The following is a 14,969-nucleotide window of genomic DNA, read 5'->3' as shown; positions in this document are numbered from 1 at the left end:
CTGCTTTGGAATTTGCTGCTCAATTTATGTAAAACTAAAAAGCAAAATACAGTGAAATACAAATACATTCTCAACTTTTAATTTGTTTACTAACCAACATATAGATGTTTCTATAAATATTATTTACACTGGTATTATCCAGAGGAATTTTTTTTTTAGTACCCTTGGATATTTCACACATATTCTCGAATCACTCGCCCTACAAGTTATACCTGAAATACTGCTCAATACCAAAATAATTGTAGGGCAAATGTGCATCTATCAAATCAGCACAGACTATCTTATTTACTGTTTCCCTATGCAGACAAGTACTTAGCTTATTTCACTTCTAAATTAAAAGAACAACTGAGTTTCCACAGATTTGTGATACAATGGAAAAGCTGTTGTATTGTCCCTTTAAACCATATATTTCTCCATTATCAACTAAAAAAAAAAAAAAAAGAAAAAAAAAATCGAATTAGGCATAAGCTGTAACATTAAGTTATATCTAACATATGTTTAGGTTTTCCATGCTCTCACAGAACAGTAACATGCAAAAGATAGAATCTCTTTTTGTTTTTAATAAAAATTCATGGAAAGAGAAAAATTGGACCCACCAGCTTCTGCGAAGCCTTTTTAAAAACTTGTTTGTCTGGCACTATGTAGTCTTTTTCATGAAATGCATGAAGCAGCAAGAACTCATTACGTTCAGATCGTCCGCCCATCATTGTCCTCGACTAAAAGAATTCAAAAGCAAAGCACAGGAAACACTGACATACAGAAATAGACAAAGCAATGTCCTTCAACTATTTACATGTTCACCTAGCATTACTATTATCATCATGCTCAAAACTCAAATATGGTATTTTAAGTTTTACATTATTACTTGTCTAGATCATCAAACTCACACTCATCACAGCAAAAAATCTGCAGCATCAGGTATTCTCAATTGGCGTTTACAAATTAAAATTAGCAAATCAAACACTGAAGACATGGAACTGTTTTTGTGGGACAACAGAGGGGGAGCGGATAATAATAAAAATGTACCATGACATTCCCAGAGATGTTTGTTATTTGAAGAGCCAGTGGCAGAACATTCAGCTCACACATGATCTGGAGATTGAACTTGGCATCTATCCAGGTGTTTTCCAGCATAAACATTAAGCGAGGAGAATCACTGGGAAAAGAAGGGGGATGGCCTAGTAAAGTAAAATCATCCTCCTTTGTATTCTCTATAGTAGTTTAGACCTATATACTCTATGGAACACTTGCTATATGTAGCACACCAATGTTGAGTTATATAGCAAGCTCTTTTAATTGAAAAAAAAAAAAAAAAAAACCAAAAAAACAAAACACAACCAACCAAACAAAAACAAACAAATCAAAAAACAAACAAAAAAACCCCACAAAACTCAAGTTTGCACATCCTCTTAGTGTATCTAAATCAATGCTCTCACAAATCAATTTGCTTTGCACATAATAGGCCACCATGCATAAGTCGCTTGAAACGTTATAAAATACTGTTAAGATAACATTTTACTTTTCAAATACCAATATGCTAAGTCAGCATCTCCATGACCAAATAAGCAAGCATGAAATTGCATAGCAGGAAACTAGTTCCTTTACTTTTCAGTGAAGGAATAAAAGCACAAATCAGTGACATACCTGTACATATTTCGAATTTCCTCTGGTAGAATTGTTACCCTCTCTGTTTTCAAAATCTGACGAACCAGTTCAGACAAATGGTAACTTTTGCAACGAATTAATTCTTTAGCAGAAATTTCAACATCACAGATCATTCGACCACAGGCAGCATTCCTTTCAGCAAACCCTCCTCGACCCTTAACCACATCACACAAGGAGAGAAAAACCCCGACAAAATGAAACACACAAACATTAACAAAGAACATCTATCCAAAACATATGCTTATAGGACTCAGTCGGGTCAGCTGGTCACTTAATACTCTAAATATTCTACTAAATACCACTATACTCAAGCTTTATAATTATGCCCTAAAGGAATCCACCGTATCTTTCAGTGTATGTGGATATTAAGAAGTAGATACCCAACTCTCAATACTTGTTAGATGTTAGTTTGTAACCTGCCATGCATTTTTTTTTTATTTAATAATTAGAATAGTGCCAACAAGAATATGGGTGTGGATTTTGTTTTTCCTCCAATAATACATTTTGTACTAACAGCAGGAGGAAAAAGCCACAGAACAAACCACACACAAATACTCATCTTGGCCTCCAGGAAGGACGGGAACAGGCAAGAACCCAGCACCTCCATACTCCAAGCCTCACACACTGTCCTCTGCTCAAATACGTACTAAGAAGTACAGAATTACTAACTTAGCAGCTCTCTATGGGATGATTCACCAATCAATCCAAATTACATTTTCTCATTTTACAGTTATAGCAGACAAAGACTGTTACAGTAAAGACTATTGAAATTAATCTGTCATTACCATCACCTAGTTGAGATATGTAAACTAAATTAGTCTAACTTGAAAATTAGCTTATTACTGTAATAAAAGTCATATAAACACTCATCATTTCTGATCTGGGACATATGAAATTCAGCGTGACCAACAGTCAAAATACATTGGTGACACATTTACAATTCCCATCAAAATTAATTCATTTTTAATCACAACATAAAGGGGCTTAAAAGACTTGAGCAATCTTATTACCCCAAGCTTTGGCATATTGGACCTCCTCAGTCGACCTATCTTGGACCAGTGAGGGACTTTGCACGCATTAATTCTTTGAAGCAGCACTTCCAGATCAAATCCATAAATATTATGACCCTTGCAGCAGAAAAAATAACAAAAAAAGGTTACAACAAATGCAAATTGAAAGACTTACTCTCACGCACTCAGTATTCCTTTGCCCTTTGTGTTTTTTTCCAACTAATTGATGGCATTATCTCTCTCATAGAAAGCACTCTCTAAGCGAACGTTCATCAACAGCACTCATTAGTCTTAACACTAAGACTGCTGTTCAGCAGAATACCAAAATCAGCTCTATAACTGGCTCATTTCACACACAATTCAGCTTTATGCTTTGATACCAGAGATTAGGATTTAAAGCTTTTTAGAAAAAAAAAAACAAAACAACATTCTTTATACAGCATATGAACTTAGCTATGAGTAATTCCTTTTCTCTCCATCCATGAAAGTCTCAATATTGACATCAAATTAATGTGTTCTTTTTTTTTTTTTTCCTTTGATACTGCAACAGACATAGCTGTTAAATCTGGACAGGAAGACCTTTCAACCAACATTTACATATCAAAGTACTCCAGCAATATTTGCAAAGTTTAAACATTGATGATGCTGGTCTGTAACCTCAGTTGAAAGCAAAATGCTACCCTGATCAACATGAGCCTATGTGGACCAGTCAGTCCCCAGGAACTGCAGGTTCATCATATCACATACATTTCTGTAGTGCAATACCGTGCTATAGAAGAAGCTCCTCAAAATCAGCAGGAGCATTACAGCCATAGCAGAGGGGTCCCACCTATATTGATATAGCTTGCTTTTAAATGGCACTAATTAAACCAGGTGCAAATTAAACTGCATTAACATGCCTCTGCTCTTTTTAGATCAGACCTCTCACAATCCTTCTGGCATCTTCAATTTAAAACCATTGGCTGCAGTGTTTCCGCTGATTCCTTCCCATAACCACCAGGAAGCTCAGCTTGTAGGGCTAATACTGGATATCAAGCACAGAGCGCTGAAAACATCAGGAATCTGACTGCTCATTTCACACTATTCCCACCACTTTATTATTTATATTTAACTACAGAAGAATAACAAGTTGTATATAACCAACCTCAGATTTATAACCAACTTCAAACTGTCTTCAAAATTTCATTAAATGAAAGTCAGAACTGCACATTAAATTAAATATAATAAGAAAATGAGTAATTATAATAAATCCTCAGCTGCCGATACAGTGGAAAATGTAAGAATGTTTATTACAAAACTTTGCTCAGACTCTGTGGATTTGTATAGGTTATTATTTTGATTTACACCATACACACAGTCTAAATGGCGATACAAACTATATGAGTATCTGAACAGAAACAGACTCTTAAGAATACCATGCTCTTAAGAATACCATGAGCTCCCATTTTTCTAGAAAGTCACGAGGGTTTTTTTTTGTTGTGTTTTCTCTTTCTGAGTAAAGAAAAATATACTTGTTTTAGGTACTGTGGAAATACTGTCTAGTTCAGATATTATGCGAAATAATATGATGGATAAAATGCTGTCAGGCAAAATTCCACATCATCTTTGTATCAAAGTATACCTGCTGTCTTATAAGCAAATTCAATTCATAAGGCAGCCTAAGATAAACATTCAAAAACCTGAAAGGGGACAAAAGAAAAAGAACAAAGCTGACCAACTGACAATATGCTTTAATTTAACTCTCAAAGTCTCAGAACTACTCACCACAACAACATCTGGGTCAATTTTGTGAATCTTCGCAAGGAAAAATCCCAGCAGTGTTCTCTCTGTTGCAGCAATTTCTATTTTAGAATTCTAAAAGGAGCAAGAGAGCACCTGATTTCAATGACCCAATAAGTTTAAAATGGAAACATCTCTTCTCCCCTACTAGTTACAAGACAATAATAAAGCACCATGGAGTTCTCCCCTTCCTTCTATAATTCCAGGCTTTTTGTTCTCACTCCCATAGACATAGAAAGCTTTTCTCAGAGGCTTTTTTCCATTTTGCTTTTGTATGCAGGTGTCTAGTGATATTTTAAGAGCCTCCTAAGAATCAAGCACACCAGGAAAATGCTCCATGCGCATCCTTCCATCAGAGGCTTAAGATCACACAGAAACAGAGGGAAAATGAAAATAGGTTACTTTATTATTCTGTCAGTTCTCCCAGTGCCCTTTAGAAAGGATGTCTTCTAGATTTAGACTTTATGCTCCACGGCAAGAAGAAACAAATTCTCCCAGTTTACTACAAGTACACAGTCAGGTATAATGAAAACAAATCACAATTTTAGCCTCTTTGCAAAACACTTCCAACTCTCTTGTCTAACACTCCATCTATTTTATGTGCAGAACTAGCAGCAGTACTGAATCACACAGAGCACATACCTCTGTCTTCACAAGCAACACAGAATAAACACCTGGATTTAGGTTTGCAGAGTGGAAAACTAATGAAACAATCATGCCATTCTATTTCTCTTACACAGCTTACCCAAAACAACATGAAGTTGAGATTTTAAAAGGTACTGCAATAAGAAGGCTAACAAAATTAAATTACCTTCTTTTTAATAGCTTCTTTGAAGTCATAAGGAAAAATGCAATCATTTGGTTTGGAAACAGCTGCAAAAGAAATTGTATTTGTTCTTATATTCAAGTTCTTAATTGTACCCTCCCCATAGGCACCTATCCACAACACAGAGAGCTAAGGAAAACTCATCTTTAATTCCAAAAAGCTAGCCTCATGTGAAATATTTAAGATAACTGAGTAATTAGTAGTGGTAAGCAATTTTAATCAGTCATATTTGATGTTATCATTAGAGATTAAAACTGTTGTCCACAGCTTCTGAAGAACTTGCTCTCACAAGCATTCAACACTTCATCACTTCCAACTGGGGTCTGAATCTCAAGGTTTAGTTGATCTTACTATAATGACACTGCCATGAGAGACTTTTTTCCGTAAGAAAACTTATTTATAAATAAATGTCACATTCTTTTAATTCTGTCCAGAAGAACTGAAAAATAAGTAAGTCACAGTAAATAGTCTAAATTAATGGATGAAGGAAGTAATCCAAGAGAACACACGATGAAGTAAAACTAATAAAAATGATAGGAAACTGTATAGAGCAGGGTTAGTTTGCAGTATCTCAAACTAAGTGAAGTTAAAAATAGGGAGAAAAGCCTGCCTGGGAGTTGAAACTTTATCACTTATCTATTCTAAGCCATTATTGCTGGAGTGACAGAATGAAGTTAAAAAAAAAAAAACAAAAACAAAACAAACAAAAAACCCACCATAAACTATAACAACAAAAGAACAACTCTGAAGAAATTATTTTTTGAATGAATTATACTCATAAACTGTTCCAATTACATACCACAGAAGTGTGTCTGAAAAGGAGGCTGAGGTGGAGCCTTATCCAAAGGAAATTTCTGATGAATCAGAGCTGCAATAGCCACAACCTGTACCAAGGAGATACAGAATACACAACTTCATAAACATGACTATTATCAATACCCATTTCTTCCCTCCTTTTAAGTTTCCTCATCTCTTTTTAAAATTAATTGCAACTATAAACAGTTAAAAATCAGTAAAGTTATCAATTGATCAAGTAAAATAAAGCAGAACTTACTCCTAAATGATCATCTTAGAAATTTGAGAGGAAAAATAATTAATTTTGGAAAACTCTGCTTTTATCAAATTTTGTTCTGAATCTGAACAGACCCCACAATTTAACAGATTCCCTGTGAAGTGCAGGACAGATGTGAGCAATGCAGGACATGCAGAGAAGCCTTGCCACCAAAGGGCTGGCCCTGAGCAAGCTGTCAAGACTGCCAAAAGGTTTTAGCGTTTAGAAGCTACCAGCTCTACTCGTGCTTCTGCTTGATTTGCTGGCAGGATGTCCTGGCTCCTCAGTCACTGGTCATGAAAATCCAACAGAAGATAATGCAGACAGCCTTTAGAAACATCTTGGCAAGCAGAGTCCGGCTGGTACCACCTTGTGTATGTCTCATTACATTGGCCAGAAATCAGGAGTTTTCCATACTCCCCCAAAAAATTTTAACTTCACCACCAGGACTAATTCTGCTTGAAAAATTTGCCAGCCTAATTTTTCTTCCATACAATTAGCCAGAAACAACTATTCTATCCTATTAGCGAATACTACATCTCTTCCTAAACTAAGGAGAATTATGATAAAAAACAGATAAACGTGCCTGACTACACGTTGTGGTCTTCAGTCCACAACTGAGAGTGGGCATCTACACGTCTCCTGATTTCTGAGAAAAGAAAGATCTTACAGCAGAATACTAAGTGCTATAAGATTTAGACCTGATTCTCACTATATTTCAAAACAAGTTTTATCAGCAGGAAAAACCTGGTCATTTTACCTAAAACCTATCATTAACTCTACCAAAAAAAAAAAAAAAAAAAATCCATTAACAGCTGTCCTGGGACAGTCTCATTTATAACTATTATGCACTACAGACAAAATAGAAGGCTTGAAAAAATACACAGGAATCCCTCTCACATGAATTATTCTTGCCAAACTGGTCCCCTGCACCCACAGTTCTCATGCTGTTGAGACCCCAGTGAAAATTTCTTTGAAAAGCCCACAGCACAGAAAGGTTATTCAACACTAAATATATTTAGATATGTTTTATCAGGTGAAGTTCTTCCAAGCCTTAGAAAAATTTTAGTACATGCCAAAGGATCGGATCAAACCAAACCAGAATGAGAACAGATTACTTACCTCATTCTGGTGAGTCTTTGGGTTCTGAGTGGTCTTCATGCTGAGGGACATGACCACGAGAGGAGGAGGAGGAGAAAGATCTTTAACCACATTCACCAAGCCAGGCTTCGTGGCCACAGCCTCCACCTTACACCAGCTGACTGACTGATTTGAAGGCTCTGAGGAAACAACACAAACCACCTTCACTCTTCCAGGAACCACCGGTGAGGCTTCTCTAATGGCACTGCTGCACAGAGCACATCCTTTTAATGTTTTACTGTTGTGGGATAGTCCAAGATCCAGGCTAATACTGCCCAATTTTTAACTCCCTGGGCCCTGACTCCCCAGTCAGAAGCCTAGTCACAACAGGGGCTCTTTAACACGAAAGAGAGGAAAGATATGTACCAAGGTCAGGAAGATGTGTAATGCAAAAAAAATACTTCAGGCAGCTTTATACAGAGTCATAGTAGAGAAAGGTATAAACCAAGTGAGCATAACTCCACATAAATTAATATACCACCTCTTAGCATCTAATCTTGTAGTCAGTACAATGAGAGAAGGCTTCATAGAAATTAAATTAATAGAAGTGAAATTAAAGAATACTCAGAAATTTCTCAAATGTTACAGAAAAGGCGGCCAGAGTGCTAATCAAAACAATTTTATCAAAGGAGAGCAAGAACATATGACTGACTAAAATGCACCAGATAATTAATTAATTTAGATATAGTCCTTCAAAAACACAATTATGAAATAAGAAGATGGGAGATGTCATAAGAGAATCAATCCTACCCTGGTAGTGTAAACTATCCTAAAATGTAAGAGAGACCACAGAAAGCTATTTAGACATAAACTGTACAAGAGCTAAAAAATTATGTAGATATATAGCAAAAAATATAAAGATATGTTCACCACCCATTATGATTTGAAAATTTTTTGGTCTGCAATTCTGCACTTGCTTAAAAAAAAAAAAAAAAAGATCATTCACAGAAGACGCTGATGAGGTAACTCACTACACACAATAAGCAGAGGTTACATTTCTGCCAAATTAACCTTTTGAAGACAGCTACTGGTAGACCTAGTTATCGCACTCCCTGCAAAATTATTTCACCCCTCTCTGGAAACGCACATCTTTTACCTTTTCTCATTATCCTTGCTCTAAATGCAAGCAGGTCACTGACTAAAACCTCTTCATTTATAAAATACTGATGATCCCTCTGAAGGAAGACAGGCAATCAATTGCTTAACACCCTTTTTTCTTTGATCTCCAGTATCTTAACACCCAGAATTTCAACTAATACTCTGTAGACCAGTGGTCTCTAAAGTGGGGGGCATAAGACAATCCACTGAGGTGTGGGAAGAAACTATTTTTTGTACCATTAATAAATAAAATAAATAATTTAAAAAGTGTTTATATCACGTACCTCATCCTTTTTTAATTTCTATTTCTGTATTTTATAATGTAATTAATATATTAGTACAGTAGTACATGCATATAATTTATAAATAAGTATCTATATATTGGGGGTACATGCTCAATTTTTTACTGACAGGGTGCACAATTTGACAAGTTTGGAGACTGTTGCTCTAGAAAAGCTTTGGTCCTATCTAGCACTGATACTCAAACTGCAAAGACAGCTTCACTATGAATATTGAGAGGTTTTGAAAAAGTTGTAGAAGTCTGATCAAATGATTTGAAACTAGCTCATTCTAAACCTTCCAGGTATACTTCTCATCCCTAAAACCCTCTATGGGAAGTGTGGAAGGGAAGCTACACAAGAAAGCGAGAACATTCTGATAAACTATACACCATCACCTCACAACAAAATACAACTAGCCAGCTTAACAGACAGTTTTCAACACAGTGGGCACGCCACAGCTTTGAAATGAGCAATTCTGATATCAAGGTACGGACTCTCTCTGGAGCCTGAAGGCTGTAATAGAGATGTGGGAGTGGGGAAAAAAGAGCTCCCTTAGATCAGTATCAGTAGAATCAGTATCTGAGCTCAGGCAAGGTAGTTCTAAGGGGAGATGACGCACATCAGCATTCAGTAAAATTGAATACTGCCTGAACTGCTGGTTATCTTTGCCATAACATTTGTCACACTGGGTATGAGGAACAAAACAGCTCTGGGTTCTTTTCAGCTGAAGAAAGAAAATGCCAAAGAAATACAAGGTCAATCCTTGGGTAAAGAGTGCAGATGAAAAATCACTCTTAGGCCTTTACAATAAGTGCCAGAAAGTACACTGATGCCTGCCAATGCCTGGTGAAAAACCTATCAGAGCTAATCTGTCTTTTGGCAGTCAGGAATTTGTCTTGTCTACTCCAGCTCAAAATCCTTACTGATATCAGCTTTGCCAGTGACTGAGTGAGATGTTGAAGAGGAGAATCCTTCTGGTGTCAGCATTCATACTGTCAGTTCCACATTCAAAGTGCCCCAGGGAGACTGCACAAATGGATGAAGCTTCCGTCCCTACGACCAATTTCCCTACATTCTTGGGAATACACAGCACATATTGAAGAAAGGGCTCTAACCAAGACAAAACAAGGTGGCAAAATCACCTGTAAGTGGTACATGCCACTCATGAGGCAGGAAGGATTTCAAACTAGAAAAGCTCCACACCACAAACTTTTCCAAGTGTCAGGAAAAAAGCACCTTAACATACAAACAAAAGAAAGCTATCTAAACAGTAGTTTGTTCTTAAAAAGATACATTTGTACAAAACCCACAAATCTTAAGTTATCAAGAGAAGAAAGAGGAATAAACTTCTAGGAAACTAACTTTAGCTCAGTATAGGTGGATTTAGGGTATGCACCAAAGAGTAGCCGCTAGGCACTGCCTAGTTCCCTCTCACTGCCATTCAATGTTATCTCATCTGTAACAGTGTGCAACTTCATATGGATAAAACTCTCAAAAAGGGAAGAATAAGTTACAATTTGTACTAGATAATGAAAATTACACAGGTAAATCGCAGGGTTAATTTACAAAATTATAATTTATCAGTACAATTTAAATTTCCCCTCCTCCCCATGATCTATAATTATGTGTGCTTTCCAGCAACCAAGTATTTCACATGTAAACCACCATACGTGGATTTTTTATTTCCAGCCAGCATGGTCCTTTGATCTTCCTAGTCATCAAAAGAAGTTCCAGGCTAGAGGTGTTAGTTCCAAATATATGTGAAAATGTTTGTCCTTTCAGATCTTGAGGAAGCCGAGGGCATTCAGCCTAACAAGGAACAGAGAACAGTGAGTCATTTCACCCCACAGAAGTCTTCAAGGTTGACACACTATATTCAGACAGCACTTTAACAAAACTACACAATACCTGAAATCACTGTAATTTCCCTCAGGCAAAGCCTTAACCCATAACACCTTACAGTAACTGAATAAATTACACTATTGACTCAACTTAAATACGTGCATAACACAATCAGGACAGTAACGTAAAAATGCACAGAAGCAAAAGTTTTTCATCCATACTGGATATAAGACAGCAATACTATCATCAGCCAAGACTACAACAATGTTCAATGACCATTTTAATACAGAAACTGCTCATGTTGTAAACTTACTTAGATAGTTACAGCTTTAGCTTTGTCTGTCATATAAGGACTGGGTAGTGTTTCTGCACAGGTGAAGAAAAATGTGAGATAGCAAGCAAATCTCTATGGGATTCTGCTTCTGCACCTAGAACTAGCATTAAAAATGGTTTAAGAAGGCATTATCCCATCAACTGACCCAACAGGCTCAAGACTGCTGAGTCGCTTAGATATGAAACCAAATCTAGTGCTTTTGCTAATGAAGAATAGCTAGTGATGTTCTCACAGGAATTTTTTTCCATCCTTGCTGCTCTATTTTACAGCTTTTCAACAAAAGTCTTTCTCACCCAGCTGCTATTTGCAAGAGTCATATAAGCAGAGATAACAGCCACATTCTGGACGTGGATTCAGCAAAATATTTAAGGGTAGTAAGTAATTTAAAACATCTTACAGTATTTCTGGCCCTGACCCAGTACAACTAAAGCGTTGTTTGGCCGATTAGTTGATTCAGTGACAAGGCGATAAAAAATAAAGCAGGATAATTTGGAATATAGATTGTTGTAAATCAATAAGCAAATTATAATTGGGGAAGAATGCAGTAGTTATAGGATGTATTTTTTCCCCTCATGTTTTATTTATACAAATAGAGCTAACGCTAGCAAATCAGTACATTATAGGTTACCTGGTAGTTAAATGCTTTTATTAAGGACTAACCAACGTACAAATGATAACAAAAAAAGCCACAGGCTTAGGCATTGACCCCTTTTTTGTTTTAGTTATAAGACAGTAAGTAACTAACAACACACTGCAACAGAGTTATAGCCATTAGCTATTAAAGATCAAATTCTGCAAATTAATTTTTTAGTAAAATCATAAGTTACTAATTAGACAAGAAAACAGGTTATGGTCTTTCATCAGGTTAATTATACTCACCGAATATTTAACTTCTAAGTATTCAGATTTTGCTGGAACATCTGGGATTTCAAAAGCATAATATTTTTCCACTTTCTATATAAAACAAACATATTAATTTTTCAGTATCTCCCAATTGAATATTCATTCTATCCAATCAGAAAGTTAATGAAATAAAGGCCAGACAAAACATACATCTCAAATATCAAGGGCTCGATCACTTATTACCAATTCCACAACTCATTATAACCATCTAAAGATGGTAAAAATGTTTCAATACCTGTATATAATCTCTTTAGGTTTTCTTAGCATGAAGAGTTTCTACAGAATTGACTTACAAGTATACTATTACAAAACAAAAACCATACAAGCTTAATAGCTGAAGAAACTCGGAAGTGTTCTGTGAATTCACAGACTTCAGACATGCTCATGAGAATCGGTGGTTGCAGAGCACCACAAAATCACAAAATGGCTGAGATGGAAGGGCATCTCCAGAGATTGTCTAGACCAGCCCCCTGCTCAGAGCTGGGTCAACTTGGGTGAGTTGCTCAGGGCCCTCTCCAGTTAGGTTTCGAATATCCCCATGGATGGAGACTCCACAGCCTCTCTGGGCAACCTGTGTCAGTGCCTGACCTCCCTTACGGTTAGAGAGTTTATGTTCTGACAAATTTCACATGTTTCAAATGGTACCTATTGCTACTGTCCTCCGCTGGGCACCCATGAAGAGAGGCTGCCAGAGTCGTCTTTACTCCGGCCCATCAGGTGTTTATACACAATGGTAAGATTTGCACCACCAATTCCTCACCCCAAACCTTCCTTTCTCCAGGCTGAGCAGCCCCAGCTCTCCCAGCCTCTCCTCCCATGACAGACGCTCCGGGCCCTGCCGTTATCTTTGCGGTCCCGTGCTGGACTCTTTCCAGTATGTGCGCGTCTTTCTCATAGCGGGGAGCCCAGCTGAAGGCAGCACTCCACCTGTGTCTCACCAGGGCTGCGTAAGGGAGAAGGCCCCTCCCTGAGATCCGCTGGCAGTGCTCTGCCTCGCACCGCCCCGGGTGCCCACGGCCGTCCTTGCCGCAGAGGTGCGTTGTTGGCTCTTGCCCAGCTTCACCTCTACCAGGATGACCAGATCTTTTTCTGCAAAGCTGCTTTCCAGCCAGTCGGCCACCAGCACCTGCTGTTGCCCAAGGTGATTCCAGTCCCCGTTCAGGACTTACGCTTTCCCTTTTTTGAACCTGATGAGATTCCTGTCGGCCGTGAGACACCTCCAGTCTGTCGAGGTCCCTCGGAACAGCAGCACCCTCGTCTGGTGTACCAGCCACTCCTCCCTGGCCTGTGCTGCCTGCAGACTTGCTGGGGCTGCGCTCGGTGCCGTCATCCAAGTCATCAACACAGACAGTGAAGGGGGTTGGACCCAGTATCAGCCCCTGGGGTTACACCACTAGGGACTGGCCTGCACCCGGACTCTGTGCTGCTGATCACAGCCCCTGGAGCCCAGCAGCGCCGCTGGTTTTCAGTCCATCTCGCTGTCCAGTTACCTAGCCTGTACTTCATCAGGTTGTCCTTGAGGACGCTACGGGAGACAGAGTTGAAAGCCTTACTAAAAGGCAAGATAAACAACAGCCACTGCTCTTTCCTTGTCCACCATGTCATTCATCTCTTCACAGAAGGCTACCAGCTTGGTGAAGCATGATTTCCTCTTTGTAAATCCACTTTCTTGTGCTTTGTGTGTCTGGAAAGCAGTTGTTTTCACAATTAGTTGCTCCACCACCTTTTCCCAGGACTTGATATGAGGCTGACCAGCCTGTAGTTTCCTGGGATTTCCTCCTTGCCCTTCTTGAGAATAGCTTTGATGTTTGCTTTCTTCCAGTCCTTTGGAACCTCCTCTGATCAACATAATCTTATAAAAATAATCAAGTGTGGCCTTGCAGTGACACTGCCCAGCTCCCTCTGCATTCATGGGTGCAACCCATCAGGTCCCATGCAACTGTGTCTGTCCAATTTGTTTAAACGTTCCCTAACCTGATTCCCTTCTACCAAGGACAAGTCTTCTTTGCTTCAGGCTTTCCTTCTGGTCTGTTGGGGTCAGGGATTGCTGAAGGTTGGACTTAGTAAAGACGACACTGAGTATCTGTCTCTTCCATGCCCTTTGTCACCACATCCCCTGTACCTTTGACAGCAGCTGGCCTACATTTTCCCCAAGTCCTCCTGCACCTAGAGAAGCCCTTCCTACTGCTCTTTGCCTCCTTGCCTTTGGCTCTTCTTTTTCCACCATGATGTCACCTCCATTACTGTGTCCTGACCAGCTCTTTGCCCATCCTTAGGCAGGGCTCCACGCATCCTCATTGCTCTGACACATAAAAGGGACTGCCCCTCCTCTCCATCCCAGCCTGTCCTTCTTAACCACGTCCTATCCCACCACATGTCTGTGATCCCAATGAGATCATAGCTCTGTAACTGCACACAGTTCCTCCTTTTATACGGCATGCTTTAGTGTACTGGCACTTCAGAGATGCACCCAAGAAAGCTCATTTCCCAACCATCTGCCAGCTGTTATTACATGCTTAGAACAAAACCACTTTTGTGACAGTATTCTTCATTTTGAGTGACTTTGGTTTTACTAGAAAGTAGTCAAGATTGTTTACATATCTAACAAAGTTCAGTACAACTTTACTGAAAACTAAGTATCACTTCTGCTTTCTTCAAGAACAATAATGATTCTCCACAACACGTACAGTTTGTCAGTTTCTAAGAATAACTACCTTCATTTTACAAATAATTACAACATCCTGCAGAACAACTTTATGGTACCTGCTGCAATGCCACGATCTACCCTGTAAGAAGTATGTTCTGCCCTGTTAATATTTCACAAACTATCTGCACTGCTGTTATATATTATTGTTATTATGTTATGCCATAACTACGCTAGAACATTACTCTTACTACAAGAACTCCGAAAGGCCCCTTAAATTAAAAGGCCTGTTTTCACTGAATAGTTCACTGAATTCAGCACATTATACATAGAGTCAGCACAATATACCACTACAGTAAGTTTGATAAGAAAAAACAAAGTCACCATAAATTTGAA

The 14,969-nt window shown here is 38.4% G+C and overlaps 1 protein-coding gene across 2 annotated transcripts in view; it reads right to left on the bottom strand.

Annotated features, from left to right (window-relative positions):
* Nucleotides 1-14,969, bottom strand: part of POLA1 (DNA polymerase alpha 1, catalytic subunit) — a 202,874-nt gene that overhangs the window by 169,799 nt on the left and 18,106 nt on the right. For both annotated transcript variants that reach the window (XM_033010094.2, XM_033010095.2), the window contains 10 exons: nucleotides 11,906-11,980; nucleotides 10,521-10,659; nucleotides 7,454-7,611; nucleotides 6,080-6,164; nucleotides 5,266-5,327; nucleotides 4,440-4,529; nucleotides 2,676-2,792; nucleotides 1,645-1,820; nucleotides 1,027-1,156; nucleotides 597-716 (listed from right to left, as the gene is read on the bottom strand). In XM_033010094.2, the coding sequence (XP_032865985.2) occupies nucleotides 597-716; nucleotides 1,027-1,156; nucleotides 1,645-1,820; nucleotides 2,676-2,792; nucleotides 4,440-4,529; nucleotides 5,266-5,327; nucleotides 6,080-6,164; nucleotides 7,454-7,611; nucleotides 10,521-10,659; nucleotides 11,906-11,980 (1,152 nt within the window). The remainder of the gene's footprint in view (nucleotides 1-596; nucleotides 717-1,026; nucleotides 1,157-1,644; nucleotides 1,821-2,675; nucleotides 2,793-4,439; nucleotides 4,530-5,265; nucleotides 5,328-6,079; nucleotides 6,165-7,453; nucleotides 7,612-10,520; nucleotides 10,660-11,905; nucleotides 11,981-14,969) is intronic.

The sequence above is a fragment of the Tyto alba genome, unplaced genomic scaffold (genome assembly GCF_018691265.1).
Source record: "Tyto alba isolate M040663 unplaced genomic scaffold, T.alba_DEE_v4.0 Super-Scaffold_14, whole genome shotgun sequence".
Lineage (NCBI taxonomy): Eukaryota > Metazoa > Chordata > Aves > Strigiformes > Tytonidae > Tyto > Tyto alba.
This window is presented reverse-complemented; position numbering and strand designations above follow the sequence as displayed.